At 38.9% G+C, this 22,816-nt stretch overlaps 1 protein-coding gene across 4 annotated transcripts in view; it reads right to left on the bottom strand.

The window, feature by feature from the left end:
- The window catches only part of LOC126375680 (synaptotagmin-10-like), a 157,172-nt gene that overhangs the window by 19,519 nt on the left and 114,837 nt on the right, over positions 1-22,816 (bottom strand). For all 4 annotated transcript variants that reach the window (XM_050022760.1, XM_050022759.1, XM_050022761.1 and 1 more), the window contains exon 5: positions 5,875-5,997. In XM_050022760.1, coding sequence (XP_049878717.1) covers positions 5,875-5,997 — 123 coding nt within the window. The remainder of the gene's footprint in view (positions 1-5,874; positions 5,998-22,816) is intronic.

Here is a 22,816-nt window from a genome sequence, read left to right as displayed (position 1 = left end):
TTTTTTGTACGCGATTTCCAGGATTTGTGCACGGTTAACCTCTCATATGCCGAGATACCAGACACAATAGATTTTACATTGTGTCTGGTCGAGATCCGCGTTCCGGCGTTCGAAAGATTAAGATAGGCGCATGGAACTTAAACATAACTGGCGAGGAGTCGGTTGCTATACACCTCAGCTACCTTCGGAGATACAGAAGTGATGCTAACTTAAGTTATTTTTTTAGTATTTATGAATTATGATAAGTAGCTGAACACATTATATATGTTAGTTATTTCTTTTGTGTATGGTTATGACAGAAGCAAGAGAAGTGTACCAGGATCGATGCAAATGGAATGCCATAGTCTTTGCTTACCCCGGTGGGAAATAGGCGTGAGTTAATGTATGTATTTCTTCTGTTTTAGGTCAGCAGATAAAATAATATAGTCTACCATACGTACCTAATAAAGACCAAAATTATGTTTTTAGTTGCTATCTGTAGATCTGGTTACTTTCCTCAGAAAATATGCCTCCAATTAAGCTTTTGGTACAATTTAATAGCAAAACAATGTCTGCCAGAATGTATATTACCTTTATCCCCATTCTATCAAAAACACGCTACTAACGTACAAAATGAAAAGGAATTCTATTTACTTGATATTAGCAAATATTAACGTAATATATTTTGTCTTTTGACTCATTATTTTCTTGTTTTGTCCTCGTAGATAACTTTATGTAGAATTACCTTATATAATTTTTGTTCAATAAATATTAGTGATGTTTTACTACAATTTTATATCTCATATCACGACATTTTTACTGTAATTCCGTTATATTTCCACTTTTTTAGGTAAAGTAATTTATTTATAATTAATTATAAATGACTGTGTAGGCTGTGTAGATAGATAAATTAATTATATACGTATTTTTTCCTCCAGTTCTAACGAAATCCACTTTTTTATTCCTTTTGTGCACAGACTACTAACACAAAACAGCACTAATTAGTGGAATGCCTTTTTAAAAAAACATTGTTATTCTATTGAGAAAAGCTTTGACATGGGATCTGTACATAATATTGACTCCATAACATTCATCATCAACTCCCTAGCGATATCCCGTTTTTCCCAGGGTCCGCTTACCTAACCTAAAGATTTGAGGGGTCCGGTTTTTTACAGAAGCAACTGCCTGTCTGACCTTCTAACCCTCGAAGGGAAATCCAGCCTAATAGAGGTCAGGTCCCATACCTCCGAAAATGCATTTCTAGGGAATGTGGGTTTCCTCACGATGTTTTTCTTCACTGCTGAGCACATAATAATCATTTATGATCCAAACATGAATTCGAAAACAAATTCGACAATCATTGGTTTAGGCCTGTGCTGGATTCGAACCTGCGACCTCAAACTGAGAGGCAAGCATTCTTCTAACTGGGCTATCACGGCTCTTAAAAAAATACAATAAATGTTTTGAATTTGGAAAATAGATTGGATTCATGAATTTCCGTACAGGTTTGGGATCACTAAAGGTAGAAGCTCGTTATCGTATCCTTAAGGGTACCGGGATCTGCGGAAGGTGTTGATCCCGCAATTCTGAGGGCGTTGAACCGAATCCCGGAAAATTATGCGGGACCATGGTTGGTTAAACTTGTACTCTGTGCTCTTACTTAACATCAAAGTTTACACCAATCTATATTAAGATCTTATACTTGGTCGTATATAAGTTTAATGCTTCGGACGGTACGTGAGGCTCGAACGTAGCTAGGCAGACTGTACTTCTCTCGTGTGGATTGTGAGGTCAATGACCGACCTCATCAACCCCTATCATTATCCAATGAATCATCATTACCTCCGTATCATTATCCCGTTTTTCACAGAGTCCGCTTACTTAACCTGAAGATTTTAGAGGTCCGGTTTTTTACAGAAGCGACTGTCTGTCTGACTTTCCAATCCGCGAAGGGAAAACCAGCCCAATACAGGTTAGGTCACCGAAAATGCATTTTTCGGGAATTTGGGTATCCTCACGATGTTTTCCTTCACCGCTGAGCACGTGATAGTCATATGATCCACACATGAATTCGAAAACAAATTCGATAATCATCGGTTTAGGCCTGTTCTGGATTCGAACTCAAAGTGGGAGGGAAGTGAGAGGCGGGGGGAGTGTGAGGTGGGTGTGAGGCTGGTCTACCAACATAAGCATATAAGATGGCTAATGTAACGACTACTACATTACTCGCGGCCATGCAAGAGCCCAGTAGGGCTAACATGCGCAATGGGATACAATTTTCTCCCGGTCATTTTATCGATTCTGACGTATCATGTCGATTGGTGCTAATATCCCGAACCCAAATAAGTCATGACGTTCTGTCAAAATACGAACAAAATCACGTGCCACGCATGTTAGGGAAAATAACAAATTTATCGATATCGACAAAATTATTATGAATCAGTCGACAATTTTATCACGTTGCCGTCAATGGACACGTCATTATCATGACATTACGTAATGTTAATAAGTAATTGTTTTCTTCCGCGCTTCTGAGAGCACGTAAACCCGTCGGTCTCGACCATTGAAACAAGTGAAGTCGTTAAACTACATAATGATGAGCTCGGAAATAATGAGGAGCTCGGTGACGCAGCGGTAAACGCGCTCGGTCTGCGATTGTTGAAGTTAAGCAACTTTCGCAAAGGCCGGTCATAGGATGGGTGACCACAAAAAAAAAGTTTTCATCTCGAGCTCCTCCGTGCTTCGGAAGGCACGTTAAGCTGTTGGTCCCGGCTGCATTAGCAGTCGTTAATAACCATCAATCCGCACTGGGCCCGCATGATGGTTTAAGGCCCGAATTCCCTATCCATCCATAGGGAAGGCCCGTGTCCCAGCAGTGGGGACGTTAATGGGCTGATGATGATGATATCTACATAAATCCACATTCATAATCCCTAATGGGTTGGGCAGAACAATTTTTACCTTTTACAACATGCCCTAAAAACAGCCAAATAGGTACTATGTATTTTAATTGCTCCCAATTCAGCATGGTATTCAAAAGCAAATTACGTACCTATAATACCTTTGTACTGTAGTACTCTGTAAAGTGTTACTTCAATTATTGTCTGGATATTGTGTAGAAAATGGCAAAATCTGGTAGGTACCTAATAATTAATTTAATACGGTAATTATATTTTGAATAGTAAGTATTTTCTACATAGCCTTGTATGCCAGTGGTAATTACAAAACATGTACTTACAAGTACCTACTATACTGTACATGGGTTAAATCAGTGTTTGTCAACCTTTATAAACTTTGAAAGTTTGGTGAGCTGTGGATACTTAGTTCATCTTGCGATGGATGTGTCGTAAGCTTATGTTATGTTATATGTCAACCTTAGAACTTCTTTGTTCGGAACAGGTAGCCTAAAGTTTAAAAATAAAAAAGCAAGTAAGTACCTACCTATTTGAAAATCATTCGCACCTGCCTGTAAGTAGATTCCGTGCTTCGGAAGGTATGTTAGTAACACGGCCAGTATGTCTAACATTTTGCGTGATAAAATTTTGTTTTGTCGATTGGTGCTAATAATGTAAAATTGTAAACCCAAATAAAGCACGCACGTTAGGGAAAAACAAACTTGTCGATATCGAAAATGTATTTCATTGATCGATATATCATGTTGCGCATATTAGCTCTGCATGTCTTCCCATTTATCGGGGATGATGTTGAATGCAAGCATGTCACGCTTTGCGCAGTCCTAAGCGCAACATGGGTCGTCCTACTCTTCATAACAAGCGAAGACCTGTATTTATTAAACGCTGGCTCCGAATCTACACATGTAATAGACCCATGTGGGTTTCCTCACGATGTTTTCCTTCACCGCTGAGCACGTGATAATCATTTATGATCCAAACGTGAGTTCGAAAACAAATTCGAAAATCAATGGTTTAGGCGCCTATGCTGGGTTTCGAACCTGCGACCTCAAATTGAGAGTCAAGCGTTCTACTAACTGGGCTACCACGAGTCATTTAACTAACATAGTGAATAAATACCTACTGCATTTTAAACTAAACTTCGACGATGCAATAAAAACAAATGAACTAAGATCGCTAACAACCTACTCAGTCACCTAAACATTGTAAACGCAAAATGAAAATAGATCTAGATAGATAGATAAAATACTTTTTTGAGCACAATGGACACAAAATACAGAGATAAGGACAGCATATACAGAAAAGCACAATAGGTGGCCTTATTGCTCATGCAGCAATTTCTTCCAGGCAACCTTTGGGTACAGGAAAATAAATACAAGTCTTCCATTAACAAGCGAAGACTTGTATTTATTAAACGCTGGCTCCGAATCTACACATGTAATAGACACTTACTGGTCCGCAGATCACAAGTTAGGAACCTCTAAATTCAACAGTACCCAATTCCATTACAAGCGCGTAAAATGGAAAAATAAATAGGTATTTACTCAATTTGTGAACACAAAGCCGAAAGTTCAAAGACCTTTCTACCCTTTACAGAGTGTTATACACCCTTTTAACATTCCTCATTGTATTATAATACAAAAAAAAGCGTTATTTCCCCAATTTATTCGGAAAAAGATTGCAGAAGAAAATTTTAATTTTCCACTCCCAGCAGTTTGAGCAGTGGCTGACAGTTATTCAGTAAGTCTCCTTTCATAAATAAGTATTCAATTACATGTACCTGGTTACTCTATTATCAACTTGAATACTCTAGCGACTACGTATAGGTTGAATACCCAAAATTAAACAAACTTAAAAAACGTAATTACTACCCAAACTACTACTCCAAATCATCAACAATTTAAGAGCCACGCTCTTGTCGATGCACCATTTTCCATGCAACCCCAAACCAAAAAAAACAACTACAAACCAAATCACCACCAAACCAAACCAAACACCAAACCACTACTGCAAAACTACTCCAAATATAGACAACATTTTTGACAACTCCAAACCCAAATATGGTTAAACAATAAAGTTACGTTGCTAACACGTACTATGGTTTATATTTGCTCCTAATTCAGCAAAGAAGTTTGTTTTTCTGCAAGGCTAGCCGTCGGAAGCACAGGAAAAAGAGCCGCACAGCAATGGGGGAGTTCTTTGCCCAGCAGTGGGATACATTTACTGTCCATCATCATAAAATTATGACATTATCATTCAAGACGTTATAGTCCAAATATATATATATATATTAGGGGAATGTGAGTCCCAGATAAGCAAGCGCTATGTCATCTTTGGGGGATAACTAATGACTTTAGAGAGGCGCTCGTACAGTCATGAGCAATATCATATACCCACTTTAGAACCCTGTCGCACTATCATATTTGACATTTAATGAGACCTACGGTTTAATTTGTCAAAAAAGATAATGTGACATGGTTTCAACGTGTATACATATTAGTACACATGACTGTACATCTCACTCCTAAACAAATACTACACTCCTCCTTATTTAATTTTTAGTTATACCCGTCATTTTCTTATTCGCCGAAAAGGAAAAAGACAGATGATTGAGAACTGTTAATTATAAAATGAAAGAATAACCCGGGCGAACAAAATAGGCATCTCGCACATGTGCAATCCATTTGTCGTATGCTGTTCATTTAATTCTGTCGGATTATTGGCCAATATAACATTTTAGAACGGTGTTTTAAATTTCTGCCTAAAATTTCCCGTCCCTTTCCTTTTCGGTGGATAAGAAAATGACAGGTATACCTTAAAATAAACTTAGATTGTGTGGACTGAAATCAGTACCACTATATAGATAGGGTAGGGCTTAGAGGTGAACTTGTAGCACAAGGCTGCGATTACAATAGATCTCAAGTTGCTGTGATACAGCGCATGAAATAACGCCTGGACAAGGCCTTGAATTAATAGCACCAACCTTCACAACCAGGGCTTCAACTTCGTGGTCATACTTGAGAGCGAAGTGCAGCTTGCCACAGAACTCCAATTCGGCGCTGTCCGTCGATGACTGACGAACTAACTCGTTCTTATACAACTCCGGCTGAAACAATACACATTTTATTAATCTTCTTTCTTTAAATCTTCTAAATATATAAAAGGAGAAACTGACTGACTGAATGACTGACATATCAACGCACAGCCTAAACGGCTAAACGTAGGCACTTGAAATTTGGAAGGGACGTAGCTTAGGTACCGTAGAGGTGCACTAAGAAAGGAATTTTCGGAAATCCCACGGGAACGGGAATTAGCGGGAAAATCCTTTTGTATGAAAAATCTAAACCGCTTAAGTTAGACGCTTGAAATTTGGCATGCAGGTACCTTAGTTAAATTAAAGCTTAGTTGCAACAGGATATTGCAAAATTCCCACGGAAACGGGAGTTAGCGGGAAGAAATATTTGTATGAAAAAATCGAAACCGCATAAGATAAATGTTTTCAATCCAGCATGCATGCATACCGTAGTAAATATAAAGTTTAGTTATGGCTGTATTTTGAAAAATGGGAGTTAGGGGGAAAAAAAATTGTATGAAGAAATCTAAACTGCTTGAAATTTGATAATAATATATGCACTCCCATACACACAAAGATCTCTCTTTTATAACACGCCACGCGGACGAAGTCGCGGGCAAAAGCTAGTATCAATATATAGGGTGTTAGGGACATCGTAACGAATACTAATAATAAAAAATATTATTTTCACTTCTATTCTTTTGCGACGGAAAATTCCACTAACTATCAAGAATAATGGTCTTAATCATCCCTCAAAGTTTCAACGTGCCGTTGTAATAATTATTTTTAACAGTAATTTTATATGAATTATAAATTCACGCATATTTGATGGGATGGTCAAAGATACAATTAATATTATTATGACTCATTTAACTAACATCATCGGGAGATGATGATGATAAAAGATAAAAGATCCGCTTCCCAAACCTGAAGATTTGACAGGTCTGGTTTTTTACAGAAACGACTGCCTGTCTGACCTTCCGACCCGCGAAGGGAAAACCAGCCCGGTATAGGTTAGATCACATAACTCTCGGAAATGTGGATTTCCTCACGACGGTTTCCTTCACCGCTGAGCATCATAATCATTTATGATCCAAACATGAATTCGAAAACAAATTCGAAAATCATTTGTTTAGGCCTATGCTGGGATTGGAACCTGCGAACACAAATTGAGAGTCAAGCGTTCTACCAACTGGGTTACCACGACTCATTTAACATAGTGAATAAATATCTACTACATTTTAAACTAAACTTCGACGATACAATAAAAACAAATGAACTGAGATCGCTAACAACCTACTCAGTCACCTAAACATTGTAAACGCAAAATGAAAATAAAATTTACGGTTTTGAAAATTACTTCGCCAAATGAAAATCTTCGGTGACCGTGAACATTTAACGACCATCAATAAAAACTAATCAAGTGCAAGTCGACCTTTGATTGTGGGTTCCGTACCAGCGGTATTACTTGCTGTCGCAAGTAAAGAAGCAAACATAAGCTCACGACTATATCCCGATTGGGGTAGACAGAATAACATCCATCGCAAGATGAATTATGTATCCACCGAGCTTTTTGTTAGACCAACGTGGTGAGCCGTATCGCCGTCTATAATGGTCGCACCAACTTTGTTAGTGGAAACTGCACTTAATATAAATTAAATCAAATGTCGCTAGTAGTGTACGTAGTTACATAACAAGTAATAGCTTTATCTCTACTTATTTTGTAGTCTGGCCACTTAATAGGTATAAAGTGAAAAAAAAAGAAAGAAAGAAAGAGAAAAGAAAAGAAAGAAAAAGTAGTAGGAGTAGTGAAAGATTTAGAAAGAGAGACATAGTGAAAACATGATTATTTAAAGTTAAAGTACGAGATCTCGAAAAATGTCAGGAAATGTGTATTGTCTTGAAACTTAAAAATAAACTCATTTGAGTGCTGCTAGGGGTGCTATAGCCATGACTCTATTTTTAGAGACTCCCGCTGTCTACCTTACATTTAGTAGACACTTCAACTTACAACGTTTCTCGCTCTATTATTAATTAACCAACTGCAGCGAATCCAAAAGAAGGATTATGTGTTTGACCGCTATATATGTATGTATATAACCTATTTTCTTTATATACCTATTTTCTTGTTTCATACTTTAGAGCGTGATTTTTCCATAATCGGGTTTTAGTTTTTAAACCTTTATTTTTATTACGCTTTTCCCTATCCAATACGGATCTCTAAATGTTCGCAACGTTGCTTCTGGTAAATTTCATTCTAAAATTTTATTGGTGTCTTGTTTACTTTAGTATCTTGACTTAATAGATTTGGAGGGAGTCGGAAGAAGTTTTAATGAGTAGGTGTCATTTGAAAAGATTATTTTCCTTTTGCAAAATACTTAACTGGAAACAAATTTAAATGTGTTTGTTAAGCCTGCTAGTCTATATAAAGCACACCGCGGACACTTCATACAAAACAACTCGTTTTACACAGACACGGTAAGTGGTAATTTATGTTAAGTGTAGGTACGACCTCTGTGGTGCAATAGTTGAGCGTTGGGCTCACGATCCGGAGGTCCCGGGCTCGATTCCCGGTGGGGATACCACAAAAAATACTTTGTAATACTATGTGATTGAGGAGCTCGGTGGCGTAGCGGTAAACGCGCTCGGTCTGCGATTGTTAAAGTTAAGCAACTTTCGCAAAGGCCGGTCACAGGATGGGTGACAACAAAAAAATAAAGTTTTCATCTCGAGCTCCTAGGCCCGATCTCCCTATTCATCCATAGGGAAGGCCCGTGCCCCAGCAGTGGGGACGTTAATGGGCTGATGATGATAATATCTACATAAACCCACATTCATAATCCCTAATGGGTTGGGCAGAACAATTTTTACCTTTTACAACATGCCCTAAAAACAGCCAAATAGGTTCTATGTATTTTAATTGCTCCCAATTCAGCATGGTATTCAAAAGCAAATTTAAGAGAAGGCCCGTGCCCCAGCATTGGGGACGTTAATGGGCTGATGATGATGACTATGTGATTGTGAGCCGTTGGTCCCGGTTACTACTTACTGATGTAAGTAAGCAGTTATTACATGAGCCATGTCAGGGGCCTTTGGCGGCGGATGAGGTTGGTAATCTTATTTTTTTTTTTTTTTTATTATTTATGATCCACCTCGCAATCCACACGATAGACGATAGAACCTTACTTCTCTGGTCTACTAGAAGATCCATAATATAAAAGGGGAAACAAATACTTAAATAGATATCTCGAAAATCAGTAACGAAGACATATGAGATCCGTGGGTCCCAACACAAATAAATACTATTTCAAGCGACTTTGCTACGTAAAATATATTATTATGTGTTTTCCTAAAACACACAGCGTTTAGGTGAAGAAGCAGTCTGTGAATAGCCTTGAAACCATAAATAATTTAAGAAAACATACCTGAATCTCTATGGTTTACCGTAAGTTTCTTTCTACTGTCACCAGAGGGCGCCAGTTTCTATGCGATTGGGACGTCATCTATGACGTACTTCATAGCGTTTGTGAATTTTGCCGGTAACAGAACGTCAAAAGTTTTCTCGTAAGAAAAAGGCAAAATTAAAGTTTATTCTCATAGATTTTTATGTTAAAAAACGTAAAAGTGAGTGATAGCATCACGTAAAAGTGGTTACGAATGTAATATGGATCAACCAGTGGATAATTCAGATCCGGAGCATTATGGCGATGCAAACCAGGCGGGTCCTTCTGCTGCTCCTGAGGGAGAGCAGAATAGGACCTCGAGCGATACTGATAGCAGTTCTTCATCTTCGGAAGATGAGGAAAGTATCGTATCGCCGCCGCCTAATAAGAGACCAAAACGTAAGTCCACCAAACATGTTACGACGTGTTCCGACCCTCGTGTCGAAACTTTAATTAATCATGTAAGTTGTTTATCTGAGTATGTGTCACAAATACCGCAATATTTGCAATCTTTAAACACTAATACAAATGTAGATAACATTGCTCAGCCAGGCCCATCATCTTTTTTACAAAATCCGTGTCTGCCGGTTTCTAACTGTGTCAGTTTAGGTGAGTTAGGTTTGGAATTTGACCAAAGAAACATAGTGCCATTAGCGGACAAGGACCGACTAGAAGAATTAAAAAGACTGCAACAGTTTGATAGTCCAGCTTGGAAAAATATCCGCTATAAAAAAGCACTGCAAACTCTTTCAGCAACACCTGGTTTTGTAGGGTTGAAAGTTAATGAGGAATTTTGTCATTTTAACAAGAACAAGGATTATTTGGCATCAACAGAGAATCTGTTAGCTGGTTTGTCAAATGCTGTTTTACAACAAAGGGAACTTTTAAAGACAGGTTTACAAAACTTGGTAGACTGGGCATCGGCCAACCCCAAAGACTTGAACCCTAATTCTTTATTTGAAAAGGTTTCATCTACATTTGGTCCCGGTTCCCCAAGCTATAACATGTCTGAAACAACGATGCAAATAATCTGTGGTAAGAGATCAGAATGCATCGAGGTACGTCGGGACCGTATCCTTAAGGAAATAAAGAACCCGAATGTTAAGACAACCTTAATGAACATTCCTCCAAGTGCAGAACACCTGTTTAGCCGAGGTAGTTTGCTGCCACTTATTAACTCTCTGGGGGGAGTGCAGTCTTGGCTGAACACACCTAATTATTTAAAAGAAAAAAGGTTTTCAGAGCAACATACAAATAAAAAAGTCCAGAAGCAACCAAGCAAATTTAATAAGACAGAACAGAAAAAACAGACTCATAATAACAAGAAAAACCACACCTTTCGCCGAAACAGTGGAACAGACTCCAATACTAAGTCAAAATGACTATCTGTTGAGGGCGTTCAGAGGGGGTTGCCTGAGGGAACATTTAGCAGACTGGGAACAATTAGGTGCCCAACAATACATCCTGACAACCATTGCGCGGTGTCGGATACCTTTCAAAGACGAGCCCCCTCTACATTACCCTCACAGAAAAATTATAAAGAATTTTTCAACAAAAATATCCCCGGAGATGACATCAATGATAAACGATCTGAAGGAGAAGGGGGTATTAGAACAACCACCCATTCTAAATTCCGGCTTTCATTCGAGGATGTTTTTAGTCAAAAAGTCAGATGGAGGCACTCGGCCAATATTCGACCTCAGGGGTCTCAATGCCCACATATATACAAAACATTTCCACCTAATAATGCAAACAGATGTGAGAGACTTTTTACAGACCGGAGACTGGTTAACAAAGATAGACCTTCAAAATGCATATTTTCATATACCAATCTCGGAATCGCACAGGCGCTTCCTACGAGTCATTTACAACCAGGAAGTACTCCAATTAACTTCTCTACCGTTTGGCCTGTCATCGGCCCCCCGCACTTTTGCGGCCGTTACAAATTGGGTTGCGGAGATTCTTCGTGCCCGTGGCATCCGTCTGTTGGTGTATCTAGACGACTTCCTGTTAGTACACCAAGACCGCTCCAAATTAGTCTGTCAGGTTGCGGAAACACTGAAGACTTTGCAAGCACTGGGCTGGCATGTCAATTACCAAAAATCTGTTCTCGAACCCACCCAGGAGTTAGAGTACCTGGGGCTCTTATGGAACACCCAATTAAATATCCTGTCACTACCCTCAAAGAAAGTTACGAAGCTAAGGGAGTGCATCTCGATGCTCCTAAGCAGAAGAAGGTGTTCTCTGCGGGAAGCTCAATGCCTTTTGGGATTACTAAATTTCGCAAATTATGCCATTCCCAAGGGACGCCTACGTTGTCGCAAAACCCAAATTTTCTTGAGAAAATTCAACAAGAACAGACCCAGACAAAAAAGAGAATTGCCCCCTCATGTACTCCAAGATTTAAGTTGGTGGCTAGCTGCAATCAATCACAGCTCAACGCTACTGCACAAGCCAAAAGTAACCCACTTTCTAACCACCGACGCAGCGGATGCGGGGTGGGGAGCACATTTAAACGAATTCTTCCTGACGGGGAAGTGGACTTCAGATCAAATGAAATGGCACTCCAACATGAAGGAAATGTACGCAGTGTATGGTGCCATAGAACACCAACGTGCAATCCTTCAGAATGCTCATGTCCTGATTCAATCGGACAATCGGACGTTAGTAGCCTACATAAGAAACGAGGGGGGCACGCACTCACAGGGGATGCTGGATCTAACTACCAGGCTCCTGGAGCTAACCGAGCAGCTGAATCTGACGCTGTCGGCTTCCTACCTCGGGGAGGTTAAACGGAATAGCGGACCGCCTGTCAAGGGGTCGACCATTACCGGAATGGCACCTACTACGCCCGGCCGCGGAGGCCATATTCAAAAAGTGGGGCGTTCCAGACGTCGACTTCTTCGCGTCCAGAGAAACCGCCGTAGTAAAAAAATATGTGTCCCTAGACTCGAGAGATGGCTCGGCAATTTTTTGCGATGCCTTCAGTCAAGAATGGGTTGTCCAGCTGGGCTGGCTGTTTCCACCACCCAATCTCATACCGCGGGTGCTAGCTCATCTCAACAATGCGAGCGGGACGTTCATCCTGATAGCCCCGAATTGGAATCAGTGCTTTTGGCTACCGGACCTTCAGGCGAGAGCCCTAGAAGAGCCAATTCCTATACCGAACCTGCGGAAGGTTCTGATAGACTGGACTACAAAAACTGTTCCACCACAAATAGACAAGTTATGTCTGCAGGCGTGGAAAATTGGGGGTGGGCTGATAGGATCGCGCATTGGAGCCACGAAGAACAACAGCTCTTGAGAAGTAGTTGGCGGACATCTACTCTTACTACTTACAGCGCTCCTATTAAGAGATGGATTTCGTGGTGTGAATCTAATAGCATTAATCACAAGATTCCACATGGAAATGACATTGCAAGATTCTTAGCCAACCTTTACATAAAGGAAAACTTGGCTTATAGCACCATATTGCTACATAAATCTGCAATTTTGACATATTGTGCATCATCCGGAGAACATCTGACAAAAAATTTTCTAGTTCACCAAGTGTTAAAAGCCATATCACAAGCGAAACCAAGACCCCAAAAGCCACCAATATGGGATACAAAATTGTTATTTGATTGGTTAAGAACAACTCCGAGTACAGGTTCATTTTTTGATATTTCCAGAAGAACAGCATTGATTCTTCTATTAGCATCAGGACGTAGATTACATGATTTGACACTTCTTCAAGTCACTGATGAGAGTTGTATTCAACAAGATGATGAAATCATTTTGTGGCCAATGTTTGGTTCCAAAACAGATTCAGCTTCTCATCGTCAGTCAGGTTGGCGACTATATGCACACACTGATGTGAAGGTTTGTCCTGTAAGACATATTAAACAACTTATCCAAGCCTCTAACTCTAGACGTTCAAAAGGAGGAAATCCTTTAAGTCTATTTATCTCGGTTACTGGTGTAGTAAAACCAGCTACTAGGACCATAATAGCAGGATGGATACGGACCATTTTTAGAGAGGCTCATATAGATGCTTCACCTGGAAGTATAAGATCAGCTGTAGCTTCAAGAGGCTGGTTAGAGAATAGACCCGTAGAAGAAATTCTCCGCAGAGGGAATTGGAAGAGTATTGAAACTTTCAGTAAATATTATTGTAGGCAGATTGAAAGAACTGAAGCTAAAAGTGCTGATTTGTTGGTTTCTAATTTTACAAATGCCTAAGAATTTTTTGATTTAATTTTTAAATAACTTAGGAAGAATTTTAGTTACTTTTCGTTTTTTATTTGTTTAATATTGATTGTTTATTTTGAATATGTTTAAGACAAGCTTCTTAAATGTTTATTTTCATACATTTTCATGATATGTAAATGTTTATTTTCTTAACATAAAGTTTCTGATTATGTTAAAGTGTATTTTCTTATAGATCACATAGCGTTTGTTTTAATCACCAGCAGATAACAAACAGGTCTTCACCTAAACGCTGTGTGTTTTAGGAAAACACATAATATAAATGTTTTGCATTACAACAAAACAGTTATTATGTGTTGAATAAAACACACAGCGTTGCATCAAGGTACTTGCTGGTGGCGAAGACACTATGAAGTACGTCATAGATGACGTCCCAATCGCATAGAAACTGGCGCCCTCTGGTGACAGTAGAAAGAAACTTACGGTAAACCATAGAGATTCAGGTATGTTTTCTTAAATTATTTATGGTTTCAAGGCTATTCACAGACTGCTTCTTCACCTAAACGCTGTGTGTTTTATTCAACACATAATAACTGTTTTGTTGTAATGCAAAACATTTATATTTTGTTTCAAATATAAGCACTCAAGGTCTTGGAGGTCTGTACCCAGCAGTGGGACGTATATAGGATGTTTCACCATCATCATCATCAGGATGTTTATGTTATATAATATAAGAATTCGAACACAATGGAAAAAACACGATCAGCTTGCAAATAGAATGACACATACATACATAAACTCACGCCTATTTCCTACCGGGGTAAGCAGAAACTGTGGAATTCTATTTGCTTCGATCCTGACACACTTCTCTTGTTTCATCCACATTCATCAATCGTTTCATACACGCACGCCGGTTCAGAGAAATAGAATGAATTCAGTTCAAATTCCGTTTAGTTATTACGAATAAACGGTGCAGTTTATAATAAGTGGTGAATGTAAAGGTAGTTGAAGAATTTGTATTTAGTTAAATTAAGATTGAAGTTAAGAGCGTACGGTCGATTTTTCTTGATGAAAACTTGCACGATTGTTAAACATTCTTAGAACATTTTAGTTCGTTAAGAAACGAATACACTTCACATGTTTATACGGCAAATATATGGCCTCCGTGGTCTAGTAGTTGGGCGTTGGGTTCACAATCCGGAGGTCCTGAGTTCGAATCCCGGTACAAATCACTTTGTGAGCCCGGTGCGGTTAGGACAAAACAAGCTGATCACCCGATTGTCCGAAAGTAAGACAATCCGTGCTTCGGAAGGCACGTTAAGCCGTTGGACCGCTTGCTACTCACTGATGCAAGTACGCCTTTACGCCGATACAGGGGCCTTTGGCGGCTCATTAATAACCCTTAACCAGACAATAGAACACATTTTTAATATCTCCCAGCTTCTGATCTTGGCGTTAGGTATATAAATAAGACGCCTTTATTGCCAAACGCAATAAGACAGAGAATGATACTGTAATAACTGAGCCGTTTAAAAAAACGACGGTAAAATATTATCAAGAGTGCGATTGCGCCCATTTTCCGGGTTCGTGGTACGTGTACCCTTGCCTTTATTAAGGCTACATTGGAGATAAAGTGTAATATATTTTTAGCTTCATTTTATTGTCTTTTGAACACGGGAATAAAATTTTTATTATGAATACTATGACACAATTACTATTTCTTGCAGACAAAATAAACATATGACGTAAACGGGAGGATTCTTTTGTTTTGATAAGCCATTATTAAAAACTTCTGTATTTCTTTGTTTCGAAAACATAAGTAGTACGACGTTTGATCGCTTTTATTGATGACGTCACAGTGTACGACGACGACGAGTGTGTGACGTCACGAATAAAAAGACGAAAGTTTCTTTGGAGTTTGTATGGAAATAAACTCCAAAGAAAATTTTCGTTTCGACGTTTCGTAAAAAGTATCTCACTTGACTAGCTTGTCAAGTAACCTATTATCACCCCCACTTAGCTGTCAAGACTGTCTACTCTGCGAAATGTCTATGTTTTTAAAGTACAACCTACACACCTATACACATAGTCGTGGATGGGATGAAAACAATGTATGTGTGTCAGGGGGTGAGATGATGTAAGTATGAAGACACGTAATTCAAATACGCCCGCGCGGTGTCCAATTAATTTCTATTACATCGTCATCATTATTCTGGCCACGCTCTTATCGGTGTAGCATTCTCCATTCCTGTCTATCAAAGACCAATTCCTTCACCTCTTTATAAGACACGACGTTCGCCTTCTCTTTAATCTGTTCCAAGTAAGCTCTTCTTGGTTTTCCTCTTCCTCTTCTTCCTTGTAGCTTCCCTTCCATGATGATTTTAAGAAATTCGTCTCTAACGGCCTCTGTAGTCCAGTGGTTGAGCGTTAGACTTAGGATCCGGAGACCCCAGGCTCGAATCCCGGTGGGAACATATCATAAAAATCGCTTTGTAATAGTTTGGTTAGGACATTACAGGCTGATCAACTGATTGTCCGAAAGTAAGATGATCCGTGTTGCGAAAGGCACGTTAAGCCGTTGGTCCCGGTTACTACTTACTGATGTAAGAAAGTAATCGTTACATGAGTCATGTGAGAGGCCTTTGGCGGATCAATCATAACCGTGACACCAGGGTTGATGGGGTTGGTAATCAATTATGATCCAAACATGAATTCGAAAAACATATTCTAAAATCATTGGTTTGGGCATGTGTTGGATTGGAACCTCCGACCTCAAAGTGAGAGGCAAGTGTTGTACCAACTGGGCTACCACGGCTCTGCGTAGGTATACATACGTAGTATTGGTTATTCTATGCTCGTGACAAAGATGGTCAGTTGTTTCCAGCATCATGGCTTGAAGACATTCGGAAATTAGCTTGCAAATGGAGTTTACTACAATAACGCAGACTACAGAGTGACAGCACCGACCGGTAGAGCTTTATTCACTTTGCTTGCTTTTGAAGCGAGCGTAATATACAATCCCGACGACCCGATTACTCTAGCCATAGAGGCGGCTAATCAGCTCGCGACACCAAAAACTTCAGGACCCCGATACCGACCCCGGCGGCGTGGTCGACGATTTCCCTCAATCAGCGCTTATCGCTATCGACCCACTAAGGTCAATATTCTTTCAATTTTTTTTCCTCTCAGACAACGCCTGGAGCCGAGGCTCACGCCCAATTGTCGTTTACATATCTCGAGCCTATGGAGTCCTGGACTTTTGGAAGACGTGCGTAGGGCAGAAGCCAACGTATAAAAAAATAAATTATTATTATTATTAAGTACCAGTATTCTCTAAAGGGATGAGCAGAAGGGATGACGAAGATAGGAAGCAAATCCACTTCTTTCGTGTGGGTTGTGAGGTGAATAACCGACCTCATCAACCCTTGTATCCGGGTTATTATTGAGCCTGACACGGTTCATCTATCATGACTTATTTACATCAGTAAGTAATAATCGGGACCAACGGACTAACGTGCCTTCCGAAGCACGGATCATCTTACTTTCGGATAATCAGGTGATCAGCTATAGAGGTTGAGAAGCCAAAATAGTTTTAAGCGTATGAGACGGTCGAAAAAAATATACATACATAAACTCACCTCTTTTTCCCTCCAGGGTAAGCAGAGACTATGGAATTCCATTTGCTTCGATCCTGACACACTTCTCTTGATTTCCGCACATTCATCAATCGTTTCATATCACGCGCCGATTCAGAGTAGATCGTACTAAACCTTTTCTAAGGACATCTCCAATTTGGTCGATATACATCCATTTAGTTAAAAAAATACATTAAAATTCTCGATTCAAAGTATAACTAAGTTTGTTATCGACTAATAGTAGTACAGTCATGAGCAACATAATGTACCCACTTTAAGACTCTGTCGCACTAACATATTTGACATTTAGTGAGACTTACAGTTCAATTTGTCAAAAAAGTTAATGTGACATGGTACCAAAGTGTATACATTTTAATGCTCGTGACCGTACAGTCGATCATGACAATTGTGAAGTACCCCAGCTATTGCCACTGAATTAAGTTTCATAAAAGCGATTCTATCTCTTGTGGCTATGTGGTATTCAAATTCAGAATCCAGTAATACCGTAGTGGATCAGACCGACTTAACTTGTCAAACAATAAAGCCGCATCGTCCGACAAATGATACCAAGCGTGAATTTGGCTTCATTCTCATACCATTCGAATTGTGGACGATTGATCGAGTTTGACGCCAATGCGATAAATCTCTCGTCTGTCTATTCAGTCGTAGTAGGACCGCAAATGCTGAAGCCTCCAGGGTCCATTGGTTAAAGAATTGGGCTCACGATCTTTAGGTCCTGGCTCGATTCCTGATTCTTCTGACGTTTGGGTTGAGAGGTGGATTACCAACCCCATCCACCCTGGCATCAGGGTTACTCTTGAGCCGCCGCCCCTGACATGGCTCATGTAACGACTACATACTTACATCAGTAAGTAGTAACCGGGACCAACGGCTTAACATGCCTGTCGAAGAACGGATCATCTTACTTTCTGACAATCAGGTGATCAGCCTGTAATGTCCTAACCAAAGTAGAGATTGTTCGGCTCTTGGTTTGTGTCGACTGTATATGTAGATGGTGAGAGGTTGAGGGTTCTAAATCCAACTGCAGCAAAACACCAGATTGTTACTTTTCACTATATAATTAGATTGTTAATAAAAATACACTTTTACACTTTCGCGGGAGGCGTCGGCCATTCGATTCTTACAACATTGCCATACCAAAAAATACTAATTATTTTTATACTTGTGTTGCCAGCAACAGGGATCGTAAAGTAATTTTTGTGATGTGTCCCCACCGGGATTTGAACCCGGGACCTCCGAATCGTGAGGCTAACGCTATTGTCGAAAGTTATCTTGTGAGACTATCCTTTTCAATCACCTGATTGTCCGAAAAAGTAAGATGATTCCGTGCTTCGGTAGGCTCGTCAAGGCGTAGAGGCCTATTACTTCAAAACGCCGGAGCAACATGAGGGGGAGGGGGGATGGAGTTCGCTCCATACTTCCTCAAATATTTCTATTTTTAACTTCTTAATAAATATGGACGAGACATTGTTGTAAATATTTTCTTATGTACAATAAAATATCTTCCTTTTTATAAAATGTCTCTGTCTGGTTGTTTCTTTCTGATATCTGTGGGTTGTTTATTTAAGAAACATTCATATCTTATTTTACAAGATTTGTCTGAATATAATCTTTTTAATTTCTTGCTGTAAATATTATCTAAGATTTAAATAAAGAGTCTGTTAGACATTATTTTTGTACTGTTTCTACTGACCTTTCTTTATTAAATTATTTATTAGATTCTGTATATTAGGGTCAGTTGTTAGATAAGTAGGCACCTAATAATTATATTTCAAATTCATCTTCTTAGATCGCCTGAACAAATAATTTATTTGAAATGTTCTTTTGTCTTTGTTACCGTTTGCGAGAACTAACTATAGGCATAATACCTACTTGATACGATCTATTGATAGTTTTAACAGCTTACCACCTGAGCACGATCTAGACCTGTTTTGTTCTAAAGTATCCATGATGCGACAAAAAATTGCGAAAACTTTCTTTGAGACACAAGTGATTTATTAGCCCTAGTTTGGGAACATCAAATGTTTGTACCTACCTTACTTAACCTACTTTACTTCAATCTCGATTTTTATAATTGTAAAAGGGTAAATAACTTAGCCACTATTAGGTGGAGACTTGTAATTAGCTTTTAGTTATTGTCTGGTTATTATTTTAGAAAATGTATATGGCCGTAAGTCTTCCTCAAAAAAATAAAAATAAATTACCTTAAGATACTCCTTCACCGGAAGCATTACCCTGTAATGTAATCATTATGACTCGATTTTGAGCATTACATTACAATACTTCTCAGCTGCTTATTAGCGGTTCTCCTCCCTCACCGATGTTATGTTCGAATATGTAACATTAGGTACATTGCAGGCTGTTGTAATTATACTCCTTACTGCAATGTCCATATTTGAATTTTCCTCTATTTGTACGTAGAACGTGTCACTTCTTTATTTTCATCACAATAAACGACAACTCAAAAATAACTTATTATTTCTTATTTATTAATTCAATACAGGCGAATGTTCGCGGTGCCATGAGCGAGTACCTTAAAGGTGGGTACTGGCCGGTGTTACGGTCTGGACTTAAATTTTGTACCGGGTGAGAGCCCTCAGCGCTCCCCATTTGTCCAGCCAAGTAGTTAATGCCATCTGCGGCAAATCTACAATAAGACACGTCAAAAAAATATAAAGCATCATAAAGTTTGAATATGCATGGTTCACATCCCACACTTATTTAATCCTCCAATCTGTAACATTACCGACTACGCACGGGTAATGCTCGATTTGCCTCCCTTACTGGTGATTTGCCTGCGAGAATTCGCCTGCGAACATTATATTGTTCCCCTCTAAAGCTCGCAGGCAACGCGAACGGTTACGTTACAAATTCGAGCACTGAACCAGAGAAGGAGGTGAACCAAGCATATTTATACTTATGACGCTCAAAATCGAATCATAAATGATACATTACAGGCAAATTCTTGCGATGAAGGAGCACCTTTCTTATTCTACTTTTTGGGTTATTCTCATGTAAAATGACGTGCTAAAAAGGTCGTGAGAGTACTTTACTAACTCTGTAATAATTTATGGCTTCATAAACGCAACAACAATACACAAAATCACTTGTCCGAAATACTGTTTTCTGCTAAATTAATTGTCTAAAGGATAACGTGACTTCAAAGAGCCTCATATTAAACCTGTCAAGTTTAAACGTAGACAAGACTGGAGCAGAAATGCCATCAATGTCCCCAATAGACAAACGTTTCTACTCAACATCCTATTTCTCGCTGTTCTACCATTTCCGTGAGCTATAAATAGATACGGTAAGGGTAGAATCAAAACGTGGGCTGTCTTCATCCGTCTTAGGGCACATTTCTCAACAGTCAGATAGCGTTCATTCGAAGGAAAAAGAGTTAATAGTCAAGTGGAATTTTCTATCGTAAAAGTGAATTTAAAATAATTAAAAAAAAAAACACAAAAATCTAAGAATCACGGTCTGAATCATCCCCCTATAGTATTATATTAATTATTTTCGTGTGGATTTGTTTCTTTTGAATATACATTATTTCTTTTATTTTGTGATTCTGCTCGGAGACGATATCAAAAATAATTTAAGTAACTAATGTATGGTCATCGCCCTAAGCCAAAGAAGGCACCTCTTGTTCTAATGACTATTGAGTTCTGTACCTCCTCCTGATGTTATAATGGCTTTTATCATACAGGTCAAATGGGTTCCTCGCCGCACGTTAGGTAATACAATATGCTATACAAATATACTTTATGGCACAAAAAATAAGCGTCATTCCGGCTTTACGGGTTAAATCAAATCAAATCAAATATACTTTATTGCACAAAACTAAAATTCCAACAATCAGACATAACACATGAATACAGTACAATTTGGGCTGCCTAACCACCTAACTTGAAGATTTAACGGGTCCGGTTTTTTTACAGAAGCGACTATATTCTGACTTTCCAACCCGAAGGGAAAACCAGCCGAATACTGGTTAAGTAGGTCACATATACATCCAAAACGCATTCCTCGGATATTGTAGGTCTCCTTAATACGCTCACTGTGTGAACCACATATGAGGCAATAAATTTGAAACTCATATGTGCGTGTCCCATATGTGGGGCACTAGGGAAAGTGGGAAAATCCGACGGGAGGCTTTTCAGATTGTTTTTGTCTTGCCATAGTGTGTCTGTATATACATTTTAATGTGTTTATCGTAAAATAACATTACACGTGAGGGGTCGATATCACATTTTCAGTTACATAGTGAACGTGTTGACAATCATTACAATTAAATAGTTGGCGGCAAATGGCAGCTTTACTGCAAATTTAGCGATTTCTTTCACAATACAGATTTTTCTTTTATCGTGTGGGTTATGATGTGGATTACCAACCCCTTCAACCCTGGCGTCAAAGATACTATTGAGCCTTACTTACATTAAGTAGTAACCCGGACCTACGGCTTAATGTGACCTCTGAACCACGGATCATCTTACTTTCGGACAATCAGCTGATCAGCCTGTAATATCCAAACTAAAATATTTATCACAAAGTGTTTTTTGTGATATACTCGGGACCACAAACGAAGTCTGGCTTATAAATATCTTCTTTAGTACACAGTTACTAAGGCAGAAACTTGAAAACAATGTTTCTGTTTCTATATTTATCCCACCAACATACTAATTACGTATTATATTTACACAAGCGGAAATTAAATTAAATTCAAGGCTAAATCCGTAAATAGCTGATTAAGAGGCATAATAAAAACCTAATTAACAAACGAATTGCTTTAATTACAAGCTTAACAGGACTCTAGACAAACGGATTGTGTTTCAAAGTAACTCAAAATCTTGAGTTTCAAAGTAGTAAAAGGTTAATGAACAATAATTAGAATGAAACAACAATAATTAGAGCAACGTAAAAAACAAGTAAATTAAACTCACACTCACTCATGGTGTGCTACACACCACAGGACTATAGTGACTTAGTTTAATGGCTTGCTTCTTAAAAGGGAAGCACTGGTTCGAACCTCGCTACCGGACTTCCACCAATAACATAGTTGGCTCGCCCATTATAGACGGCAATGGGTCGTTCTTCTTTTTTATCGACAATGATCTGTCTTACGTACATACATACATACATACATAAACTCACGCCCGTAATCCCAAATGGGGTGGGCAGAGCCACAAGTAATCAAAGACAACTTGCAGCCACTGTTGATACGAAGTCCTAAGATGGATATGATGAACCTTATGGTGATAAGGGATCAGCCTATCGCCCATAACATTAGTCCATCATGTTAGAGGACGCAATCCCTCTGTCGGTCCCTCTGTCTTACGTACTGCTTTTAATAAGTTATGTTTTAGAATTTTATTTCATGTTTCCATTGTCCAAAAATATAGTTATCTTATTATACTCAAAATACAAGCAAAATACTAATCGGTCCCTCAATTAATTATTAACGTAGCTTCATTGTTTTTCACAAAATTTTGTGACAGAGTGGTATATTGAAATGCTGTCTCCGATGAAAAGGGCCACTCTGTCACAATATTTTTTGGAATGCGCATG

This window comes from Pectinophora gossypiella, chromosome 19, assembly GCF_024362695.1.
Source record: "Pectinophora gossypiella chromosome 19, ilPecGoss1.1, whole genome shotgun sequence".
In the NCBI taxonomy this organism is placed as follows: Eukaryota; Metazoa; Arthropoda; class Insecta; order Lepidoptera; family Gelechiidae; genus Pectinophora; species Pectinophora gossypiella.
This window is presented reverse-complemented; position numbering and strand designations above follow the sequence as displayed.